This window comes from Cygnus olor, chromosome 10 (assembly GCF_009769625.2).
Source record: "Cygnus olor isolate bCygOlo1 chromosome 10, bCygOlo1.pri.v2, whole genome shotgun sequence".
Lineage (NCBI taxonomy): Eukaryota > Metazoa > Chordata > Aves > Anseriformes > Anatidae > Cygnus > Cygnus olor.
In genome coordinates this window covers 3,945,433-3,970,520 of record NC_049178.1, presented here as the reverse complement: position 1 = coordinate 3,970,520, position 25,088 = coordinate 3,945,433, and the positions used below count along the sequence as shown (strand labels likewise).

The 25,088-nt window shown below is 37.5% G+C and overlaps 1 protein-coding gene across 5 annotated transcripts in view; it reads left to right on the top strand.

The window, feature by feature from the left end:
• CFAP92 (cilia and flagella associated protein 92 (putative)) overlaps positions 1-25,088 on the top strand; it is an 81,816-nt gene that overhangs the window by 55,723 nt on the left and 1,005 nt on the right. For 4 of the 5 annotated variants that reach the window (XM_040569102.1, XM_040569101.1, XM_040569100.1 and 1 more), the window contains 12 exons: positions 2,376-2,536; positions 4,662-4,757; positions 7,329-7,513; positions 9,115-10,001; positions 11,770-11,964; positions 14,976-15,273; positions 17,102-17,266; positions 18,079-18,291; positions 20,101-20,230; positions 21,367-21,548; positions 22,930-23,129; positions 24,177-24,965. In XM_040569102.1, coding sequence (XP_040425036.1) covers positions 2,376-2,536; positions 4,662-4,757; positions 7,329-7,513; positions 9,115-10,001; positions 11,770-11,964; positions 14,976-15,273; positions 17,102-17,266; positions 18,079-18,291; positions 20,101-20,230; positions 21,367-21,548; positions 22,930-23,129; positions 24,177-24,375 — 2,911 coding nt within the window. In that variant the 3' untranslated portion in view covers positions 24,376-24,965. Of the gene's footprint in view, positions 1-2,375; positions 2,537-4,661; positions 4,758-7,328; positions 7,514-9,114; positions 10,002-11,769; positions 11,965-14,975; positions 15,274-17,101; positions 17,267-18,078; positions 18,292-20,100; positions 20,231-21,366; positions 21,549-22,929; positions 23,130-24,176; positions 24,966-25,088 lie in introns of those variants that run through there. The other variant, XM_040569103.1, reaches the window with a different exon arrangement.

Genomic DNA, 25,088 nt, shown 5'->3' with positions numbered 1-25,088 from the left:
CGTAGGAATATTTATCAGGATATTAGTTCTTCTGGAAAAGAGTATCTGTTGAAAGTGAAGCTCAAACAGGATAAAATGAATGGACATTTTATCTTAATGTACATCACTATTGCTCTGTCATATACCTGAACAGTTTTATTCCATCTGTATTAAGAATGATGGTTTTTTCCAGCTTCATGTTCAAAGAACTATTATTACAGCAATGATCGTTCCTTTTGAAGGACTAGTGAGTTATCTGACAAGCAGCCTACGCTTACCCTGAAAGCTAATCTGAGATCCAGAAGGTTATATTTTACCAATTTTATCTTGGCAAAGTTTTGCTGATTTTTTGCATACCTGGAAAAGAATCTCCTTTTCTAAAGAATTATTTTCCCTCGTCCCTCATTTTATGTCAAAACTCTACAGCAAGGAAGTATGATAGTCACAATAATTGGTCAAATTAGTCAAATTGGTTCCAGAAAAATTCTCAGTACTGTTGTAAATGCCCACATATGGTCTGATATCCTGTATGCCTTTTCAATGTGCAGTGGGGAGATTTCCAACAAATGCAATAAATTCCGAACTACCTCCATGAACTGCACAGTACAGTTTCCTTCACTTAGTCCCAACACCTGGCAGTTCTTATATATTGTGATGGTCTCTAGGGCCTCAGACCCTTTGCAGTGATTATCTTTTATTGATACAAAAGAAACAGCTTATTGATTTTAATTTTAGCAGGTCTGTTTTTCTCTTAGTGTGATCATTTACTTTTAAAACCACATGTAAACTTTTTTTTTATTTAGATTTTTTGTTCCCCAAGCGATTATTTTGATGGTCTGTCATTCAGTACTTAGGTAACCATACATAAACACTTTTGACAGTATTTTTTACAGGAATGTAAAGACCTTAGAAAACTATGTTTAATGTTGATCACTTTTAGAGGTGCAAAAATGCACAAAAAGCTTTCTCTCTCCCCACCCCCAGCTATTATTATGACCCTTTAGGAAACATCTCTAGGGATAGGTGGAGTTATCTGGGAAATTCTTGACAATCTGTGTAATGAATTTTTATTTTTAGTGCTATAAAAATGCAGTGTTTCCAGTTTTACAGCCACAGTCTTGATTCATTGGTTACTGAACATGTCTGTCTGAACTGAAATAAAGTTTGTGAAGCAACTGAAGAACTTAGGCCTCCTAGATTAAAGTCCCTCAGAGGAGGAGGAAGAAAAGACATATTAATGATTTAATGCCAATGATAAATGGAAGATGTTGCACATATTAATAAATCTTAGAGCAAATGCTATACAGACAGGTTCATAGATTAAATATGATAAACCGAAGACAGTCTTTAGCACCAGAAATCTTTAGAGTAATCATTGTGAGAAGCTATGGAGGCAGTAGTCAGGGAGACATACTTTGTGTCCCAAGTATGTAATACTGGTTTTACTTGGACATGACTAGATGACATGGTAGTCTATGTTATTAGTAATAAAATACGTGTTAGGTTAACTAAAGTCTTTAAAAAAATAAATGAATATCGTTTGTGTAACAACTGTTGCCATGTTGTGAGGAATCTTTAGGGCTGAATGTGCCCTTCACATGTAAAACAATTTTACCATGATGTCTTGTGCTGCTACCCTACATATCTCTCTCTCTCTCTATATATAAACAATATATAACTATATATATATATTTTTTTGCAATATATACCAGAGAACTGGAGACAAGGACAACAAAATTATTTATTCTGGAAATTTAAAATGCAATGAGAATCTTATGTTTTAAACAGCTTTTTTATTGTTTCTGATTAATCCTCATTTTTCAGCAGCAGTAACACATCAGATTGGTAGGGAATAAAATGTGTAATGTCTCCTGAAGAACCATTTACAGCACTGTCTGATGATATGAAAATTTGGGAAGCTGGTTAATGCTACAATTAAGCAAAAGCATTGCTATCTGCATTTTCCCCTAAGAAGACAATTGTTCTTATACTAGAGCAAAACTGTATTTGTTCCAGATTTCTGGTCTGTCTGTAACTGTATCAGTGTACACCAAATGTGAACAGGAATAGACACATTTCTCTTTCCTCAAAGAGTAAATCAGATGTAGAGAAAAATCTGTAAGTAAAGCATTGCAATATGTACTACAATGTGTTTTACTTAATGCATCTCTTCAGGTCCTTACTTGGTTTCTTACTGAAAAGAGAAGGACCATGTATCTTGTCGCTGTCCTTTGTTTTTTGATCATCTTTACATTTATGTTCTGGCAGTTGAACTCTTTTAGACTTGACTTTTTTTTTTTTTTTTTTAATGGTGGAATCATCAGCATGTCAGGGCTTTATTTATTTTTTCTTATTTTTTTATTTCTTAAATAACCATATCTTTTTCATGTTTTCAGAGGTGTGATATTTGCAAAAGACAGATCTGTGGATAAGGCCCAACTTCTGAAGCAGAAAGCAGTTGCTGGACCTCCAGGAAATATAATTTCAGAAGCTGAAAAAACAACCAATAATGTGGGAAGTCTGATGTATCAAGCCGACAAAATAGCTATCATTAATGGTAAGTTCTGGATGGAATTATGGACTAGATTTTAAAAGGTAGATATGGGATTCTGTTAATGTATTATTTTTTAAAAAGGAATTCAAGGTTAAAACAAAGAAGTAAATGTTACAGGACCTGTGTTTTAGTCTCAGTCCTGTCATTAGCTTTTTGTGTTTCTCCCATGACTAATCAAACTTTCAGATTCCTTAGCTAGTATTATGAAGCAGGGATGATGATGGGCTTTTCCCATCACTTCATTGTTCCAGGGGTAAAGTGATGGATATTTGCAAGGGACTCAGGTGTGCAATGATGAAACTTGTATAACATTTAAAAATTAATGTTGGAGCTAAACCAGCTATTGCAATTGAGAACTTAACAAGCTGTTGTTTCGTATCACTTGTGTTGCTATTGCCACAAGAAGTCATCTGTGGTTTACAGCCCGTATTTATTTCCAGTGCTTGTTCATGCTGTTAAATGAAAAAGCACAGTCCTGCTGAGTGATGTTTTGCTCTCTCATTTGAGAGTCTCACTTGACTAAGGCCCTGTGAGAGAGAGGAGGAGGTGATAACCACAGCAGCAATGGGTACTGAAGCATGTATTGAATCACCTGTGTTAAATAGCATGCTTGTCTGGCCAAGAGCTAGCATGGCATCACAGGGTTGCTGCCCATGTTGCCCTGGTACACGTTATAAAAAAAAACATTAGCTTATCAGTAAGCGTCACTGGGAACAAATGATAATACTCAGTTGTAGTTTTGTCAAAATAAGTGAATGCACCAGTAGTGTCAACCAAATCTCCACTTGATGACTGCTTTCTTTTGCCATTGACTGGCAGAGTTTGGTGCTCCTGCTTTTATGAAGACCTTTTGGAGAGCAGGAAAGAAAACACTAATGCAAAACAGGGCATGCAGATAAATAGGCAGGCATTTTGGAGGTTTCCTGTTTGCGCACAAATGGAGGTAGGCAGCTCATGTTGCAGCTCAGGAATTTATTTGAAGAGCTGAACCCTGAACTACATCTGCCCTGTTTACTTTGTGGCTCTGGTTAGGTCTGTCTTTCCCATGACACTGGAGACCCATGCCTTAAATGATCTGTTCTACACAATTCGATCTCAAACTTCCACTCGCTATTCCTTTCGTGATTAAGGCAGTTGGAACTTTCCATTTACAAGCTTTTGATAAACAGTTACACATATCGTAGGGAGTTCTCTGTGTGTATATCTCGTTTTGTATATTTGTATATATTATGTATTGTATATCATTTTGCTTATGTTCAGTGCACTGTTTTTCTTTCACCAATGCAATTTTGGTAGTGCTAGTACTTCTTGTCACGTAACTATTGTTATTAAAAGGGAAAAAAACTTCAGAAACTCATTGCATTCCTCTCTCTCTTTCCATTTAGGTGTTTAAAAAAAAAAAAAGTGAATGAATTAAAACATTCTTCCATTCCTTTATTATAGGAGTAACAATAAACCAAGACCAATAGCAGTAATATTTCTATAGTTTTCATTTTAAATTGCTGTGATCACTTGCTGCATGTTTTTTTCTTTTGCTATGCATAAGCTACTTCTGCTGAAATTCTGTGCTTACTTAGTTAAATTGTTGAGCAAGGCATCTGAAGATAGGATTTAAATAGGTGGCGGCTGGGATTGGTTGTGCTTTTACTGGTTGGGTAAAGATTGAATGTGGGCAAAAGGATTTTAGGGAATAATTGCTTAGCATCTGTGTAAATTATGAATATTGATAAGTTTACCGTTATGATACACTTGTGAGGTAAAGGAGTGGCACTATTTCTGTTTTGTAGATGTGGAGTCAAAAAGTACAGGTTTCTTGAAACAATGCATATATGAAAGGGAAGAGTAGTAAGGTGGCAAAGGTAAATTTTGGCAATACCATGAAATTTTAATGCCTGGTTTTGCAAATCTAAATTTCTTGTAAAGTAGAGATTATATATATAATACAGTGGATTGTACAGTGGAGTTTTAAGCATACTGAATTAATAGCCTATGTCAGTTTTGAAGTGTTTAAGGTGGCATAGCTCAGTGTCACCCTACTACTACAGTAAATTTTAAATTCTTTCTTTGATTAATGGCAGCAAGATGTTTCCTCCTTCCTATTTAGTCTAACCCTGCCCTCCATTAACAGGTAAAAGAGGTTCTGCTGCTAAAGACGTTGATGCTACTACAGCAAAGAAATACAACGTTGCTTCGCTGCAGTTGGACCTCATGCCTCTCCTCTCAGGTATTACTCTGCGATGAAGAGGCAGGCAGGGAGCAGCATGCTAGGTGTACTGCATGCCTCTGCCTCGGAAGCATCTATGCTGGTGGGTCTGGCTGCTGGAAACTGTTTGGAAAGATCCTTACAGAATTTCATGGTTTGTCTCAAAGCTGGCAGGTTAAGAAAGATTTAGGATTTGGTTTTGATCTGGGGGAGGCTGACATCAGTGTGCCCATGTAAGTTCTTGTATCCTGTTCTATTCAGAACGTGTTAGAATTGGGATGTTGGTTAGAGGAAAGTGGGTTATTTCTGTGACTTTCTGATTGTAAGAAGGTTAACGTTCAGTATTAATGTGTTGTGCTATTTTTGTGTGCAGTGAATTAAGTCTTCCCTTTTTTCTGTGCATATAGACAGAAATACTAAGTGTCGCGGAGCACGGAACGAGCTGCTGCGTGTATATATGAAGGTAGCAAAGCCACTTGCGGTGAAGCTGTTTCTGTGGCAATAACACAGCTCTCATAATGGCTAACTCAAGTGCATCTACAGGAACTGAAGTCACATAGAGCTACAATTTTGTATTATTATTTTTTAAAATCTGGTGACTTCTCTATTTGTTCATCATGCCTAATACCCTTTCTGCTTATCCTTCTGTGTTGACATCTAAGTGAGTGATCAGATCAATTTCTGTTTATTTTAAGCCTACCAGCACTCAGCCAGGAAGAAATATGTTTTGAAATATGTATGTATGAAGAAGTGTTGTTGCACTAGTTTCTAAGAACAGCTCTTCCTCATAAGATTGAAAGAGCAGCTTGTGGCATTACTGCATTGTGGTCCATGCCTCTTGTAACACCACGGTGACTAATCATGGAATAGAATTTGAGAGAAAATAGCCAAGGAAATCTAACTGCCATTAGAAATGGAGGTTGTTGGCTATCTCTGTGGTTGTGCTTGTTCCCTGCAAACAAATCAGGTGCTGGCTATGTATTTTCCTTTTTTTTTTTTTTAAATACCTGGTTTGGGGCAGACATCTCAAAAAACTTAAGAGTAGATTGAGTCACTATTTAAGTTTCATAGCATCAAAGGTGTTAGAAACTATGCCTAGTAACTTCTTATAGCATATGCCTGTAGTTCTGTCCTGCTGATACAAGGGTAGATTTAAAGTTTCTCACTCATTTCTCTCATTTTTCTCTATTATTACCCATTTGCTGAAGTATATGAATAATCTGATTTATGCAGACATTGTTGTAACAGAAACATGCTAATATATTAGATGTGCAGCTTTATTTACTTGAAGTGTTTAACATAATCCACATTTGAGATTAACTTTTTTTGGTCGTAGTTACAATCCAACCTTTGGATCTACAGACAATAATGTTTTGTGATAGAGGGGACAGGGGTTGCCACTGTGTAGCATGTCACTGCTACCTCAAAGTGCAGGGTAGCTCACAACGGCTGGTAGATGCCCAAGTGGATCCAGATGCAGTCATTCTGTGCTAGTGTTTCAGTTCACTGTTTACTGTGCAACAGTCAGGTATTTCAACACTTGGAGGGCTGGCAAAAAAATCTTGTGTTTTTTCATGACAGCATTGTTGGAATGTGGTTTTACGTACATTGAACTCATAGACAGTCAAAATTCAAGTCTCTTTTGTATTTTATTTGAATAGGATATTAAGTAAATGTACTTCTGAGTAGAGGTTTGGGAAGAAGCTTCTGCAGAGAAGTGTTCTGGGTGACTGCTATGCTACTTTCTAAATAAGATTATTGCATTACACCTTTGTGTAATGTAATAAAAATCCTGCCAAACATGTAAGTTTGTGTTTTGGCAGTTCTTAAAATACTCCACAGTAATTATCTCAGCTTGTCCACAGTGTTTGCACTCTTTGATCCTTCAGAGAAGCAAGACATTTGTATTCCATCCTCCAAAGAAATGGTAGGTCATAAAATCACAGAGTAGTTGCAGTCGGAAGGAACCTGTATGGGTTGTCTTGTACAACCCTCCTGCTCCAGCAGGGCCACCTAGATCCAGTTGTCCAGAACCACTTCATTAAAAATGTGTGGCATAATGTACACCTGATTTAGGTATAGGAATACAAGAAAAAGATAGGCATACATCTTCAGGGGTTGCTGCATGCATCAGCACATTTTAGAATTTGAATTTGTATTTGGCTAGCAGAGTATTAACAGGTAAGATGCTGTTACTTCTGCAGCAAGGGAAGAGAAGAGAAAAATTAAATTTGATGTATCTTGACATAGTGAGTGACAATGACCATCAGAAGCAAAAATTTTAAAGGTGCTTCTATAATAAAGAGTTTAATTGATGAAGAGTCTTGGAACTGCTTTAATATTTATGTTTATGTGAACTGTATATTTGCATCTTCAAAAAGAAACTTGTGTGCTTTCAACAGATAGCTTAAATAGGGCTACTAACGGTTTTGGAGACTACTTCCTCACTGTAAAAGATAATATTTGAAGCAGTTAAAATAATACTTTTATTTTAATACAAATTCAGTGGAGGTTTTTTTTACTAATATAATCACATATTGATGCCTTGATGGGACTGCTTGTCTAATGGTTTTTCGTCTTGTATGTTTAAAGGAGAAAAATCAGTGATCAGTCGACTGGAAGAAAATAATCCGATAGTTTTAGATGCTTATGCGACTTTCACTGTAGAAACACCTCTCCTGTCTGAAAGACAAAGACATGAATTGAACCCACTGATTATAAAGATTTATTCGGCTACCTGTCTCCCAAACACCCCTGTACCAATAGAAGTGCTGCAGGTAACATACACCACTATTTCTGTCTGGAGGAAATCCTTTGTTACCCTCAGGTATCTTTGCTTCAAATATGGACATAGTTTTAAAGAGAGCTTTCCTTACTAGTAACAAAATTGGGTAATATGACTAAGATTTCCTGAAAGAGATGTGGCCAGATTAGTGCTTGTGTATCACAGGCACTGGCAACAAAAAAATAGTCCTTGTGTTTTCCAAGGGCAATAATTTATATGTAGTAATCATATTTTGATTTCTGAGCATTGGATCTTGAGTAAGCCAGAGAGGTAGTTCAGTCACTGTGTTGTATTGTCTAAAACAACTTGCTGACAAGTTGATTGGCTCATCTAGAACAACAATTGTGTTAAAAATATTACTGGATTAAAAACAACAACAACAAAACAAAACAAAACCTTTCACATGTTGAAAAATGCTGTGCATAAAAAAAAGGTCTATATTGGTAAGAATATAGTTCAAGGGGTTTGGTCTTATATTTGTACATTTTAAGTGATGAGATAGAAAATATGTTTTCTTGTCAAATGTATGGGGTTTTAGGCTTAAAGAAATGCTATTAAAAAAAGGCTCTTGTCTGAATATTGTGTATAGTGGATGTGAAAGTGAGATTAAAATTAAAAGGTCGTTAATTTCAGGAGCTATTTCATTGGCTCCCCAGTTGAGGTGGAATTATAAGGCAACAGTATATGAAAGATCCAGTCCAAGTTGCATCAGCCTGGTCCTTAATGTTAATAGGGTGTTCTGTTGTTTTTGTGAAAATAGTGTAATAATGTTATGTCAGGAACTTTATGAGTGCATGTAATTCTGTGATAGAATTTCATATTGCTGGGTTTTTATGACAGACTAGGCAAATTGGCCTAGGATTTATGAAAAGTGACAGGGAAAATATTTCACTGCATAATTTCTAATCTTTCATAGTTTCTGCAGTCTGCAGAGTGATCACAGAAGTTGACTGTTTCCCTTGCCAAATGTGGTGAAATCAAGAATTGTTGAAAGCCAGGAGTTGTCAGGGTGGTCCTTGACAAGGAGCCTTTGCTCCGTGCAGGCTGCTGGAATGCTGATGAACGCTTACACGGAAAAAACATGAGTGTTGTGGAATGGACCCTTTTATTTACCCCCTAAATGAGTAACCAAATACCTAATAACAGAGATCATACTGTCCATTCCTTATAGTATCTTTGGATAACTGTTGAATTTTCTTAACTCCAGCTATAAGCATTTATTTTAGGCCTCAAACTCTACAAATGAATGTGGGGTGGTGGGGGGTGGGGAGATCTAGGAACCATTGCAGTCCCCTCCTGCATGCTTCTTTAATGATCTAGAAACAAGGAGTTTGTTGTTGTTGTTGTTTTTTGTTTTTGTTTTTGGATAAAGCAAAAAAGGACAAGCAAACGAAGGGCATAGTTAATTCCTGAAACCTAGGATCTAGGCATGTAGAATGACCTATTTGCTACCTTGAAACACACAGTTTGTGCCATGAATTGCATCCCCCCTACCTTCTCTAGAAGAAAAGCTAATGATTCTGTGAGGTTAAAAAGAAAGAGGAAAACATAAATCTGCAAATAACCTGTTTCTCCCTATTCTTTGTTCTTTAGAGATTGTGCATTCCCACCTACTGCAAATACAAATTTCACAACTTTCCACCTCATCAAACTCATGGGCAAATCCATGGAACTCATGTCTATTTTAAGGATGTGAATGTACTTCTAACAGGAACAATGAAACCTGGGGAATTAAAGAGGTATCTTAGAGGTCCACCTTTGGAGATTGAAGTTCATGATCGGGATAGAAGCATGGAAGACAACACAAAAATGCCGTGTTTGTTTGGGGAGGATCAAGCAGATAAAAAAGTGGGTGAGGTGAGCCTCCCTGCTTGCAAATCCACGATCTATAATTCTTTTATGGAGAGCAAAGTGTGGCATCCACATGGGGTAGCTAAAGTCAGTCTAACAGATCTGTTGTTGGGTAAAAAGTTCTTGGCTATCAGTGCACCCATTCATAGCTGTTCAGTTCCAAATACAGGTGCTTTCAACAAGGAGGATAAAAATGAGAAAATAACAGAATCTGTTGATACTTCTCTATTACCTATGGGACATTATCTACAATCAGACTCACTTTTGAAAGTACGAGTGGAAATAGCAGTGCCATTGGGAATTCATGCAGAAATTGCTGATGCCCAAGTCACAAATTGCCCATACGGTTATATAATCTACATTTTTGGCTACAGTAATTCATCTTTATTACATGATTTGGTGGAAGAGATTACAGAAATCAATGCTAATGCCCTCCAGCTGCACAGTTATCCTGTACACATAATTGGAATGGCTCTTGCTGCATTAATACTGAAAACCACACTTGAGAAGGTTTGTGAGTTGGATGTTGTTACTGGTTTTCACTTACTGGATGGAGCAACTCATCTCTTTGTCTTGGAGGGATTAAAAGACAAGGCAATCAAGAGACTCTGGGATAAGCACTTTGAAAGGTAAGAATGAAGTTTTTCATCAGGTATTTCCTTAGATTCAGGGATTTTTATCTAATTTATACCTCTCCCATCCCTTTCTTTACAAGATATATGGTCAAGTACATAGCTGATGTTTAGTGTGTGGTTTTAGTTGGTATCAGTCTCAGTGACTAGTTCAAAACTGTTGAGGCATAGCATACTTTTTTTGTTAAGGTACTACATAGCTTGTGGGAACAACACCGTAGTCTGACAATTCTAAACAAAAACAAAAATGTCCTAATCTTCCTTTCTTTATGTTTTTTTTTTTCCTTTTTTTATCCTGGCCATTATTTTGCTCAGAGCTGGTATGAACCTCAAAAGTTTAATTTGAATGCTCTTAGACTTGGGGCATGTAATTGAGAGGTATATTTCCTGTACATACAAGAACAGAAGATAAAGATGATAGTATGTTTCCATTTAATTGTTGATAATTTGTGTAAAACTGTGTAGTGAATTATTAATAGTACTTTCTCTTAGCTACAGTAACAAGTCAGTATGCATGCATAAGAAAGAAGATAAGGGTAATTATGAAATGTTCCAATTTCAAGTTTCTTTGAGAGCAGTGATAGAGGACAAAGTAAATGTGTAAAATTATATAAAGAATCTTTGACAACAGCTATCTTCTTTAGGCAATTTATTATCACAGCTGTGTAGCGGTGCATGGATACAAGGTACAGAATGTACTTATAAACCCAAATAGGCAGCTGAAAGATGTTGCTTCTCAAAATGAACTCTGCAATTTTTCACATGTAATTGGAAGAGAGGGCAAGGAGAATGATTAAAAAAAAACCAGCAAAAACAACAACAACAAAACACCTTTAAACTCTATTTTAAAAATGAGATTAATGCACTTCACATCTTGAGGATCTGAACAGTAAAGACAGTACAGTTTAAAGAAACAAACAATATATGAAGTACATGCCCAACTAACATAGCACGTGTTGTTTTAGTGTAATTCATATCGCTTAAACCCATGTGGAGCCCCATGCTTTCTGCGTTCGTCACATACCTCTGTCCTGGGCACACAAACACACTTCTGGTTGAATTTGTCCAGGGGAGAGCGTGGTGGAAAGTCTGTCATATCTATCATTGTTTGCTAATACTTCATGGGATCTAAAGCAAAGTCACCATGAGAAAGCTGGAGTTCAAGCTTTTTCTACCTTTATGTTTAGGGAAAATATGAAAAATTCAAAAAGAAGGTCTCCGTCACATCTCATGTTTAAAAAATAATCTTTTTTATCTAGCACTGTAACATGTTGAAGCTTTCTGGTATTTTTTTTTTCGTTGCAAGTCACTTCACTGCAATTACTGAAATTACTTATTGCATGAAAAGTCACATCTTGTGAGTGCTCGCCTGTAACCTAAACTGAAGCTTTGTTTTACTGCTGCAGTATGAATCTTGGTATTTTTAGTAGAAATATTTATATAATGCATTTGTATAGCTATAATAAGGCTGTTAAAGAGCATAACACTGGTGAAACTGAGATGAGCTTCCTTTGAGATGTGGTTTAAAAAGAAAACCTGTTCAAATCATTCATGGTATAAAGATTTTGATATTGTTATTGTGATTTTGCCCATAATAATTTTTTCAGAACAGTTCATGTGAAGAGAAGGCTGTAGAATAAGACATTCCATGTAAAGGACAAAAGGAAGGCGGCTTCATGAGAGAGAGTAATTGTACTGTAGAACTGAGGAAACCTGAGATACGGGCTGATGGATTTAACCTTGCCATTGGGGTACTCTGTTACAGGACTTACAGACATGAAGATGGACAACTGGAAATACTATATAATTCACAACTGTCTTTCAGTCAACGCCTGTATACAGACCTGGAAGCCATCTTTTATCATTTCTGCCTCTGTATGCCCCTCTTCACTATAGTAAAACAGCCTCTGCTTTATGTCAGAGGTATGATTCCTTGGGCATGTTTCCAAGCCTTGTCCAGGTATGACTCTTCTAGATTTGTAGTCAAGAAATTAGGAAGTGAAATATTATGAAAGGAGAGTGAATATTTCACATAAAAAGTAATATTCTTTTATTTTTTCCCTGATGAAAGAAATCTGTGGGCATGATGGGTAGTTCAGATTCTAGATGAGATATGGTAAGTCAGAAGAGCATGGTTTACTAAATACTGATGAAGTGCTAAGTGGATAGTGGTGAGTGTTTATATATATATATATATATATATATATATATATATATATATATATAAAAAAATAAGAAAAGAAGAGTAGTAGGATTAGAAGGAAAGAAAAGAAGATTAGTAGGATAGTGCATCAGAACATACCTGACTGTAATAGAAATAGAAGAAAGAAAATTCTGGTGTCAGAAGCACCAGCTGGTAAGGATTTTGTTCTCTGCTCTGTTCTCTCAGAGAAGGTGGTATAGGACTGAGTAACGGAGGAGGACTTGATAGATCCAGAAAGTCACTTGAACTAAGTGGGGAATTCTTAATTCCCTGCTTAGTGGGGGATCAAAGGTACCAATAGTTTTGGTAAGGTAATTGGAGAAAGGAAGAGTTCAGTGTGAGTTGGAGAGAATCTGTTTCCTCTTCCTGGCTTTCTCTTTTGGAGTTTTGTTGCATGATTTATTGTTGGATCTCTGCCATGTTGCTCGCTTTGTCAGCTGTTTGCTGACACTGTCAACTGTTTGCAGCTATGAGCCTTAAAACATCTTGACATTACATCTTGTGAGATGGATTAAAAAGGAGTGGATGAAGTCAGGCGTGCATACACTATATAATTTATAAATCTATGAAAAGTTTTACTTGCGTGTCTTTTTGTTTATTTGTAAATTAAGACACATCTCATGAGAGGTGGAAAAAGGTCCCATCCATCTTCGTTATAAGCAACTTGAATTTAGAAAGCAGAGGTGTACTGTGATTGCCTTCTTTCTTGCTATTAAATGACTGGCTTGTTTAAATTAACTTCTGAACTGAAATTCAGCAAAGGTTATAGGAAATGAATGGGGATATTCAGTCCTGAGACAAGAAAGAGCAAATGTCTCCTAGACATCAATCTGATTTCATAAAAAAATATTTTTAATGTGATGTTAAGTGATAGTTAATGTGTTAATATACATGCAAACTCATAGCATCCTTCCCATTTGCCCTCCCACATACTTGCATTTTATTAAAACAAATTCAGTAATGTGTGTTATGTCTAGATTACCCACCTACTGCAAATTTTATTTTGCATATGTCACACTGCCTGGGCAGTTGCTGGAAAACAAACATGGTACACCTCTAATTTGTCAGGCTCGTTTAATGTACCTGTCTGTTTCTACCCGTTGGCTGACCCACATATGTTCAAGATGTTTATTTGCTGATGACTAATGAAATTTAACTTCATTAAGATAACAAAGAGCAAAACCTCTAACTTTACACTTAAAGTTCTGAAGTTCACTCATTTTAATGATCTGCACATAACAGGTGAACCTCTTCACATATCTGTAATTTGTTTCAAGTTTGTTCTAGGAGATGGTGAGGAAAAGAATGCAATAAGAAGGTGACTGGTGGCCATCACTGTGATGTCCGTAAAAGTCCTTTCTAATTTTTTTTTCCTTCAGCAATGGCTGGCAGATACCTTTATTTCTTTAGCTATGTACTGGCTAAATAAATATTTGAGGTAGAACATAATGTAATGCTGCATATTTTAGATACTTGGTGGTTAATTTTCTTTTGGAATTTTTTTGCAATATCTCCTTTCAGGGGAAAAAAAAATCAGCACGTTGGCTGCTGTGCACAACTTGCTAGATAGCTGCAGGTGAGGTTCCTGCTGTGAAAGTAAAGGTTTTGGGATGGCTGGGGTAATTTTAAATGCAAGTGTTTATTCTTCCTATAGAAAGAAGTGAGGCTGCAAGAATGATCACTATACTTCATAGCAGTCGTTGCTGCAGAGAGCTGCAGTTAAGCCACTTCAGTAGCTAACAACAGTGTTCTTCTAGACACAAGCTCTTCTCAGCAACCCACCATCACAGATGAGTGAATTGTGTCTGCCACACTGAGTGGGACAGACAGCCGCCAGGCTTCTAGCATGTTAGTCCTTTTTGCCATAGCCTCGTTCTTCTGTGTCAGTAATTATGCAAAGAAATACAAACAAATTCTTCACTGGCATATGCAGATGGTGAACTGTGTTCAAGAGAGTCTCTAACTTGCAGGACTGCTTTTTTATGTCTTTTTTTTTTTTTGGTTTGTTGAGGTCAGTCCATGGTTTAATGTGTGCAGAGCAGAAACTGTTGCTTCTTGATACATTTCCTTCTGCTAGCGTTAGTCAAAACAGTAATTCAAAAAAAGAGTGAATAAACTTCCAGTTTTAAGAAGGAATCCTAATACTATATTGAGTTATCAGCTAAATTGCTATTTAGCCTATTTGGCCTTTGCTATGGCCTGAGCCAGAGAGGGTGGGAATTTGAGTCTGTACAAAGTGTGTGCGCATGGTGTTCTGTAGCTGTCATGTATTTAGAACCACCTTTGCATTAATGCTAGGCTTTGCAGGCCAAATTTACTGAAAAGAAATTAAATGTGACTTTCGTGTGAGGTAAATATCGTGAATAGCACATAGGATGAAAGTTGATCAGAATGAGATGTAAAAGAGGCAAGGCAGGATAGATATAGTGGCTGTTCAGCATAAATAAGAATCATGCACTAGAACCAGTATGCATGAAGAGAGTTTGCTTTATTGCCTTTCCAGTCGGAGAGTAGAGAAATTCAGCAATTAATCATTTATCTTGCAGCTAATTCTAGTGTCAGCAACATTCCTAGACTCTTCCTCATACTTTTACTTAACTGTTAACCTTCTTTGTTGCTGCCAAACACTAGCATGACTGAGCTGACCTGAACTTCTTAACAGATGTTTCAAGAAGGTTGTGTAGTTTTTCTTCCAGTAATTTTAACTGTAATGATTTGATTGCAGTAAAGATTTTGTAAACTAATAACGTGTTGATGTCTGTTTGTAGGCTCAGTTACCTCTGTCAGTGTAAGAGGTTGAGGGATGTGATTCATGGGGACCTGCTGCCCTCAGCAGAAATGATCACAGTCTTGAGTCAAGAGTATGGAGTACCATTAACTGATGAGGATCTCTTCACTCAGAAACCTCCTATGCCCTTGTTTTCCTCTGATGCTTGTATATTATCAGAAAAATTTAGCAGAGAGAAAAAGACAGTATATTCTTCATTAGACAACTACAATGAAAAGTATCTGAAGTGGAAGAAAGAAATGGCAGAAAAAATGTCTTTTGAGAGAAACCACATTAGGGTGAGTAGTGGGGCATGAGAAGCAAGCCTAGCAAAACTTCGTATCCTTAATCACCTCCTCCTTCTCTTGAAACAGTGGCTCATTAGACTTAAAAACTTTCCTGAGGTCTTTGTAGGTATTGTAAGAACATTATTAAAAAGTGCACAGTAAATTTTTGTGTATAAGTGACCGTTTCTCAAGGGGGAAGGCAACTCTAGTGCTTACAAGTAAAGAGAGGAGATGGTGTGTGAGTGGTAAGGAAACTAATTGTTTAAAGGATTTGTCATTTTCGTTTTGAGATTGGTTTCTATTTTTCTTTGTCCTTTTCTTCTCCATAGCTCCCTCAGTGTGCTATCGTGTGTTACACAGGCTTCAGCTGCTGTGTGGGGCCAGGCCAGCTAAGCTCATATAAAAATTCTGTTTCCTTCTCTTGCCCTGAAAAAGACCTACTCGTGTTTGGACAACCAGAATGATTAACTAAATAAAACCAGCAGTTGCAGACAGAGTAGAATTTTAAAGAAATTTTGAAGACTTTTATTACACCTTCTGGCTTGTTACCAGCAGCCATATGCCCCTCCTGTTGCCTCAGGGAAAACACATTGAAACTAAAACCTTTCCTGTGCATATAGACATCCAAGAAGAGAGATCATGTATGTTTCCAGGGAGTCTAAAGTGTTTTGGAGTACATTGCTTAGATGAGGACTCCAGCCATCCCATGGTTTGCGAAGAATAGTCGTGAATGTTTTTAATACAAAGAGGTTTTACCTGACGTCAAAAGCTATGCTTCTACATGAGGGTACTGTCCTGGAGTTACTGAGAGACATTTAACTTCTGAGTATTTCCTTTTTCACATTTGGTCTGTCGATAAAGGAGAATCAGATGAGGCCAGAAAAGAAAACAAAGTTAACTGTTCCTGGTACTTGTATTTATAATGTCACAGGAGGACGCAAGCAGCAGCACTCTTTGGCCCAAGTATTCTATGTAGGTTATATGTAAGGTAATTCTGTTTTTTGTCTGAAGTTTGCAGTCTTCCCAGTATATGTATTTTAACCAGTTTTCATTTTATACATGCTCTTGAATCAAGAGAGAAAGAGGACTGGGAAGTCCTCTGTAGATGAGAAAATATGAAATACTCTTTTAATAGCTGATAAAGTAACCTTTTCAGACTTTTTGATGTAAAAAAAATATTTTGGAGTTAAAGCACTGAATAGATTAGGGAGCTTTTCATGTTGTCACAGGGAACTGATATCCAAAATGCAGTGTACCCCTTTTGCTGTAATCATCTGTTGTGTCAAAGTCTGAATTCAAAGCCATAACTGCAGAAAACACAGTTGAATAATGTTCTTAAGTGAATGAAAAGGTATGAGGGTTTAATTACACCGTGTCAACAGAGAAATTTGAAGAGTCGTAATGAATATTGTTACACATGTAACTGTAATTGCTGGGGTGTTAATAAAATCATAGAAATGAAAGAACTAATCTTATTTCATCTGATGAAGACCAGCATCTGCTCCAGAGCAACTCTTTAGGTCTGCAGTAGAAGTCATTCTCTGGTGAGTGCTTGTCTCCAGCACAGTGCCATTAGTCTCACAGCACGTCGTGTGCAAGGATGAAATGAGAGACTAATCTGTAGAAAAAATGGTGCTATTTTTTTTAATAGTGTCTTTTTATCGAGTATTTTATTAACAAAGAACTGTTGAGCGCTAAATATGTAAATGTAGGGTTTTAAAATATTAATGTCTTTTTAAAGTTTTTTAATGTTTACAGTATTGGTTGCTTGTTTGTAATTTTTTTGTAACACTCTGCATTCCTAATTCAGGCAGAACTCACATGTAATCTCTATTTGCAGGCTAACATTGATGCTATATGTCAACTTAAAGGAAAGATGAAAAAGCCAAAGTTTGAAGCTTTCAGGATTTATCCTGTTAATGGCAAATCTGTTTATAACTACAGCTCTCAGAGCCTGAATTCTGCAGAACTTGCAAAGAAATATATTCGCCAGGAACTGGCAAAGGTGAACTGAGACATGTAAATGGAAGATCTTAGCTTGACATGTGCAGTGTTAAAAGAGAGATGAATTAAATAGGTATACATCGGTAACTTCTGTGTTAGTACATAGGGTGGGACGTTGGTACCCCAGAAGTGGTGTTCTTTTTTGCTGTGTGAAATTCTGCTCTTAATGTTGTGCATTATAGTCAGGTTGTCTATTCCCCATGACTTGGACTCTAATTCTGAGTGTGGACTTCGGTAATCTTTCCAGTTTGGAGTCCCACACGTTTATAAGTGGAAGAATTTGAGTAATTGCAATGTTGAAGTATGCAATATAAAGTGATTTGGAGAATATATTTAAGAACACATTTGAAGAATCACATTTATCTGCTTTTGTCTGAATAGCAGGCTTGAATCTTAATAACAAATGTTATTTTCCTGTCTGCTAGTGGAAACTATTATAGCTCTGTGGAAAGTGTTCATGTTACACCCATGAACAACACAGTATGCGCTAAAATTCTTTTTGCAACCATAAGTAAATGAAAATAATATTAAAAGTACGTCATTCTGTGATTATTTTTCAGAGATCCCATTATAACACCTGATAGTAAATTGATTCTTCGATCATAATAGAACAAAACACAAAAATTATTTTTCTCAGTATTTAATGATGGTTCTTCTCCCTGTATAATTTTGATCTATGATTAGTAGAAGCCTTAAGTAATGAAATGGTGCTGGTTCTGTCTTAGATTGTACTTTTCAGGGAAACGTTTTCCTCTCCCAGCAAAGGGAAGTTCACATTAACAAAAACAAACAAACTTTTTTTTTTTTTTGTAGGAACCAAAGAACAGATTCACTTACTGTCCTGAGTACCTGTCAGCTACATTTGACCCAGTTGATGTGGTTGCTGCCTGTAAGGAATCCTTTGCAGAATCCAAGAGCATGTGGCTGTCACCAGATGGATTTGTATTTCCTGGATTTAAGAGCAGTATTGAAAGCAACCTGCACCCTCAGATGCCTGACGAGGCACGTCTGGAGGAGTTAAGCCAGGTAACATTAAACTTAAATGAATTGTCCGAAGTGAACTGAAGCATTTTAGGATGCTTGAAAGAGGTTGACTGCTTTAGCATTTGGAAGTTGCTCTTGAGGGATACAGCCCAGGCAAGCTCTTTTGAGGGTGACACCTGTATTTGCAGTTTGGGTACATCAGAACCTAGCTCACCCAGGTGATTGTTTGGATACGCAAATTCTGCTCTGAACACATACAGAAAACCTATTTGCCAGTATTAAATGGGTTTTAATAGGTATTAATGGAGTGTATATGTTTTGATTTACATGTACAAGTGGGGTCCAGCAAAAAAAGTTTTAACTCTTCCCTGTTTTGAACAGTCTTCAGCATTCAGCATTGTGCACGCTTAAGCACATGTGATCTGCTGTTAGGCAGGAGAATTGTATGTTATCAGAATTGGCAAGATAAGCAAATAAAGGGATAGAACATTTGTTGTTGTTGTTATTATTATAATAATCAGGATCAGTCAATTTTGCCAAATTAATTGAACACAGTCACAGCACAGAGTGGAACAAGCTGAATGCTTGGAGGCTTGTTACCTTTCGATGACCATATTTTGCAAGAATGTGTTCATTTAATTTTTCAGACTTTATTTACCATATGTTTTTTTCCTACAAATGACAATAGTTTCTCAGAAAGGCTAGAGTGTAGCTGAAGTGAAAGAGTTAATGAAAACAGAGTGCTTTCTTCTGTCCCATGATGCTGGGGAATGTACCTTCTCTTGATGGGGGATAGAAGTTTCATTGATCAAGAGTAACCGAAGCAAGTTAGTGCGGTGTAATTTTTGGTGCCTTTTGTTGAAGAGGCGAAACAGAGGAGGGGAGCTGGGCAGTACAGGATGGAAAACTTGACAAGCTGAAAAAGGGGTAGCAAAAGGAGTAGCAGGCTTACAGTGCAGCAGCCGTTGATTGACTCCAGAGTTACTGGACTGAAGTAAATGGGAGACTGTGACATTTGGTGTGGGATTAAGGGTTGCCTGGTATGTTGTATTGACCATTGGCACCTATGGATGGGATGAGAGAGGGGAAGAGAGCTGATGTCTTACCCTGAATGACACTAAGTGTAACCTGGCAGTGCTGGTAGCTGGGTAGCATCAATGCCAGCTGTGGCATTGAGAGAAAGTAGGAAGGAGGCTCCCTCTGCTCAAACGGGGACCTCACAGACATGACCAGCATCGTTTTTGTAATGGAGATTGATTCTGAATTCACGTGTTACCAGAAAGGTGGAACAAACAAAAGCAGAAAACTAGGATCCCATTCGGAAGCAGTCTGATTTTCACACATTGCTTCTACAGACATTTCTGTTTTTCTTCTCAAACACAGAATGTGCCCCTCATTTGTCACATCATCCTGTGGGAGGCAAACAAGTTTTTGGAGTTTGTCTAGTTTCCTACAATATTGTCATGCAGTTTCAGCACTCACTCAGCTATCCTTTAGCTGCACAGTTTTAGGTAAAACATTGAAAATACAGGGCAAACAACAGAGTGGGTATTACTTTGTAGTTTAGGAAGGATAGTTTAGTCTGATTAATCTAACCTGTATTTCATCAGCGAGTAGTCAGAGGGCCACAAAAAGTTGAACTGTATTTCACCATTGTGAGGATGAATATTCCTGCCATGTTTCTAGTGTACGCAGAACAAGCTGAAAAGCTACTTGCAGAGAGAAGTGGTCTTGTGTAGCAAAGTCTGGCAATTGTTAGCTCATCGCCCAGAAATCTAGCTAACTTATTTTTTGTGACTCCTCCCTTGTGATTTTAGCCTGGCTACTTAACGGGGTTCAAATTTAATTTAGAAATGGCAGGCGAATGCTCTGCATGCTAACATGGAGCCAGTGCTGTCACGAGACAGATGGAGCTGGGACAAACGGCACGTTGATTTTGATCTCTACACAAAGCCGCCTGTGACAACAGCCCCACTGACAGGTAACGTGTCTGTTAAATTGCTCATCCCAAAGCTTTTAACTCGAAGCTCTGACATGCGGTCCTGAAGCCTGTTCAGTTCTGCCATCGAGGGAAAGGAGTGTGAACGCCAAGAGGTTTATCAGGGAGATCCATGGACTGCAAAAATGTTCACTCTCAAGCAAATGAAACATTGTAGGATGTAAGGCCTTCACCACACTCTGATTTTACCCCTCCAGTTGCTTAACTTCTTAGCCTGAGTTCCTTTGTCTACAGTATAGTATGACAGAAGGCTGCAGAGCCTTCTTGGCTTATTCTTCTGTAAAGCTAGCTCTGTTGGCTGCCCGATCTTCCTTTGTACGTAGGGATTGATAACAATCAGCTTTTGTTGCTATCAAGCTCAGACAAAAGGTACCTCACAGACGACAAGTAATACCAGAAAATGAGTCCAGAGGGGGCCTGAGATGAACCAGTTAAATTTGCTTGCTATCAGCACAGCAGCCTGGAGTGTGTGCGTTGGTGAAGTGGTCGGTGTATGTAACCCTGTGTTCACCTGTAAACAGTGAAAGAAAAAGTTGCATTTAATTATGAATGCAATAATACTCTATTTCTAGAAATAGAATAGGATACTATTCTAGAATACTAGAACTAGCATCTAGTACTAATTCTAGAACCCGAGAATAGTACTCTAGTATTTCAAAAGTATTTTGAAAAGTTGACCATGTGTTTCTTTTTGTCCAGAACCCCTGAGATTCACTGGAGCGTAGAAAATAATAGCTTTATTATTGTTACTGGAATCAATGCTCTTTGACAAGTTTTCTGGTGGTACATTACCCTGTAACTTGCAAAACACTTGGTTAGTGCAATTCTTCTCAAGTGCTTCTGACAGAGAAATGCTTTTGAAATTAGACAGGATTAATTTCACTTCCATGTGTTTCATGGAGTTTACAGGACTGTGAATTGTCTTTGCTGTGAGGAACTAGCCATTATTCTAATACCATTATCATCTGTTCTAGCTGAATACTTGTGAGAAAGGTTGTTCCTGGTAATAGCAAGCTTTTAGCATCCTTGTTCAAACATTCAAAAGTTTTTATCTTTTCCATCTAACTGCTTTCTATTATCTGCTTTTTCTTTTACAATCTGTTGTTGACCTTGTGAAGATGCTACTCGGGTTGTGCAAACTGCATTTGATGATACCAAGATGAAAGTTCACCGGTGCTCTGCTGCAGCTGAATTATCCACACGCGGGCCAAGAGCCAGTTGTCAGCTACAGAAGCTCCAAGGACTTTTGAAAGACGAACCTCTGAAATTCTCACTCAGGAAGCCAGGACTAATTTTGAAGGTAAAGGGTAACTGTCTGTGGGTACTGATCTTGGCACCTACCTTTGTGTAGCAACAGCACTCCTGTGCTTTGTGGCAGGCAGATGACAGTTTAGCACAGTAGTTTTTTAAGTAAAAATATTTGTTAAATTGATGCTGATAGGATCGGTTGACTCAACCTTACAAAAGTCTCAGAAAAACATCAGACAGGGCAGAAGATTAATTTTATTTTTATTTTTTAATTCTTTTAATTTAATTCTTTAATTCTTTAATTTAATTTAATTCTTTAATTCTTCTTTTTTAATTCTTGCTGTGTTAGTCAGAGATAGTGGAGCATGGGGGAGGAGTTCTGTTCAGTTAACTAACTTGCCTGTCAAGAAAGGCAAGAAAGGAAGAACATTTTTTTGCCAGCTGGCTTAGCAGCTTTGAAAGAAATTATACTGTCCCCTAACGAAATCTAGGGGTTAAGGGACTTCTGTTTGGCTGCATGCCAAATGCCTCACCTTGTGCTCTCTTGATTACCATAGCTTTGTATAGACTTCCTGAGCATTGCATATCAGCCTGTTGGTGCAAAAATCACACACACAGACACCTCAGTTTTGGAAGATGAAAGGATTTGTGCTCATAAATATGAAAAGCTGTATGGGTGGCCTGCACCTAACTGTTCTTTTGTTGGCTGAATCATAGTCAGTGCTTGCATATAAATGACTGACCCAAACACTGAGCATGCTTTTAAAGCCAGTTTTGATCAAAGAGAGTGAAACTCTGTTGGCTACAAATGCTCTAGAAAAAAAAAACAAAACACAGAGGAACTATGAGAATGTCCATAACACAAGCAGAGTTAAACCTCTGAGGCTGATGCCTCCCCTCCCGTTTTTTTAATAATATTCTGAATGCCAGTTCTTGTATTAAATGGACACAGCAGCAAGCTGCCTGGCCTCCTCAGGTTAGTGTCAGGCTTTGAACTGAATACTGCTTTGTGCTCTGCCTTCTGCTTTGATTTGGCTGTTCAAAATATGAAATGTGTCCATCTTGGACTCTGACTGTTTCTTGTAATTTCAATACACAGCCTTTTTTATGCTAGTCTGCGTATAAATAATACTATTATTTTATTATATAACTTACAGTTTGCACTTCATGACATTCTACTTATGGCTATCAGACATACAAGTCTGTCATAGCCAATGTTTCTTAAACACATTTCCAAGGCTTCTTGGTGTAGCCCATAGGATGACATTTATGTCCTGTGTTATAAAATCGTTGAATAATTTGTGAGAACATCCCTTTACAAAGGCAAGAACTACCAGTGGTCTACTAGCTAAGAAACAAGCAAGGAGGGAGAGGGGGGGAAAAAGGGAAGGGGAGGGGAGCCCTCCAGAACCAAGCCTGTTTTCTTATCCTAGCCTATCCCAGCCCTGTCAGTGTTGGACAATCAACTGTCTCAAAACAGTGCGGATGTCCTACCAGGCAAGAGGAAGAGCATCTGTTATGGCTTTGTACCAGGTCCTGAAGGTCAGCACAGCCTGAAGTGGAGCAAGAATATTATCCCCTGCCACAACAGAGAGCGTAAGGTGTTTGAAAAACTCAAAGGAGCAGATTACAAGTAAGCCAACCTAATTGCTAGAAAGCACTGAATGTGGAAAAAGGGGCCTGCTATGTTAAAGGCTTCCAAACCATTTTATATGCTGTATGTCAGGTGTTAGAGTATAAAGATATTGTAGTATACATTGCTAGGTTGATCAATTTTAGGGTGTATACAAATGGAACCAGTTCTGTAGGAGACAGCTTGGTGGTTTTGGGAGGCTGACCTTTGAAGTCCAACCCCATAATCGAGGAAGAGAGTTTGCCACTGGTCATCACTTGCCCTGGGTGTCATTGTGCAGTACCGACATAGTTGCAGGCTCTTTCCACAGTACTGTCAGCGACACTGGCACGTCAGTTTACACTGAAGTGAGTTTACACTGGAGACTGTGGTCTGCGGCCTTTCTAATCTAAGAAATACAAAGCCTTGTTCTTGCAGAGCAATTCTTACCTTTACAGTTTAATTACACTGCTAGACATTTGAAGACATTTCATGTTGTTTGACCTGTCTAGACTGGGCCATCAAACATATCTAGCCTTAACAGGAAACTTTTAGTTACTAACTCAGTTACACATGGAAGAATGTAAAGTGGTTTAATGTGTGTATTATTCCTTAGTGCAGGCGATTATTTGTTATTTTGCTCTCATGCAATCCCATCTTCTAAGATACTGCTGTGCTTCATGCTTGTATTCAGTTTTTGCTATACTCTTCCAGAATCCCATACTTGCTGTAAGTCATGCTTAACGAGGTCAGATGTCAGCCTTTTAGGTGTCAACTTGTGAAACAAATTTCTCATTAGCTGTGAGGCTGAACCTGATATTCTAGTAGGTTCAACAGCAGACTGAGTTGAGCAATGTCTCCTAAGAGTCAAGCAACAGGAATGAAGTAACATAGTAATTGATAGGTGTGGCAAGCTTGTTGGGTAGTACCACAAATTTAACAGATCTAGTGGTGTTTGGTAAACGTGTTTGTTTGCTGAAGAGTTGCAATTATTCATTTAGCAACCGGTAGATTAAAGAGATGCAGCCTAATCTGAGCGACTTTTTTTTTTTTTTTTTCCCATTCCAGTTTATTTTGCTATAAACATTCACTTATTTACAAGCGTGACCAATCAGCAAGAGGACGCACTACTATCAGTGCAGAACAGGAAGATCCTCTCCAGAATGAAATGCCAGAGCCAGCTGTTACTCTGGACACAGGTAACTTGGTAAACAGAAAGCACTCAGCAAATACCAGAGAATTGGGAAAATGTGTACCTGTGACCTAAAATAATTGCCTTCTTAATGAAATCTGGCCAGCAAATACTTCCCTAAGGCAAGTAAGTAGGACAGTTTCTTAAGTGTTGAATGTGTCACAGGCTAAAACTGACTTGCTGAGGTAGGAGGTAACTACACTGTATTTGGAGATTACCAAGAGGCTAGGTTAAAAAAAAAAGTGTAAATAGGCATCGAGTTTGAATAACGTTTATGAAAAATGTATCATCTTATGACATTTGTTTAGATGACAATTTATCTTTAAATAAAGTTTGTTTTTATTAAAAACAAACAAACAAAAACAATGGTTGTATGTGTAAGGCTGAGGCCAAGAGGGAACAGAACAGGAAGTTCTGATAAATACAGGGAAAAATTTCTAAATGAGAGTTGAGACAGACAGCACAACACCCATCCTTTGAGAGACTCAAAGCTTGCCTGGACAAAGCCATGCTGATTGCACTTGGCCCTGCCGTTCACAATGCATTCGGCAAGTTGACTTCCCAAGGTCCCCTCCAAGCAAAAGTTGTTGTAAGTAAATGGTCTTCCAGTAAGTAGTTGATTTAAGCTTAAAGACAAAAAAAAAAAAGAAAAAAAAAAAAAAAAAAAAAAAAAAAAAAAAAAAAAAAAAAAAAAAAAAAAAAAAAAAAAAAAAAAAAAAAAAAAAAAAAAAAAAAAAAAAAAAAAAAAAAAAAAAAAAGAAAAAATCACCTTCCAGAAAAAACATATT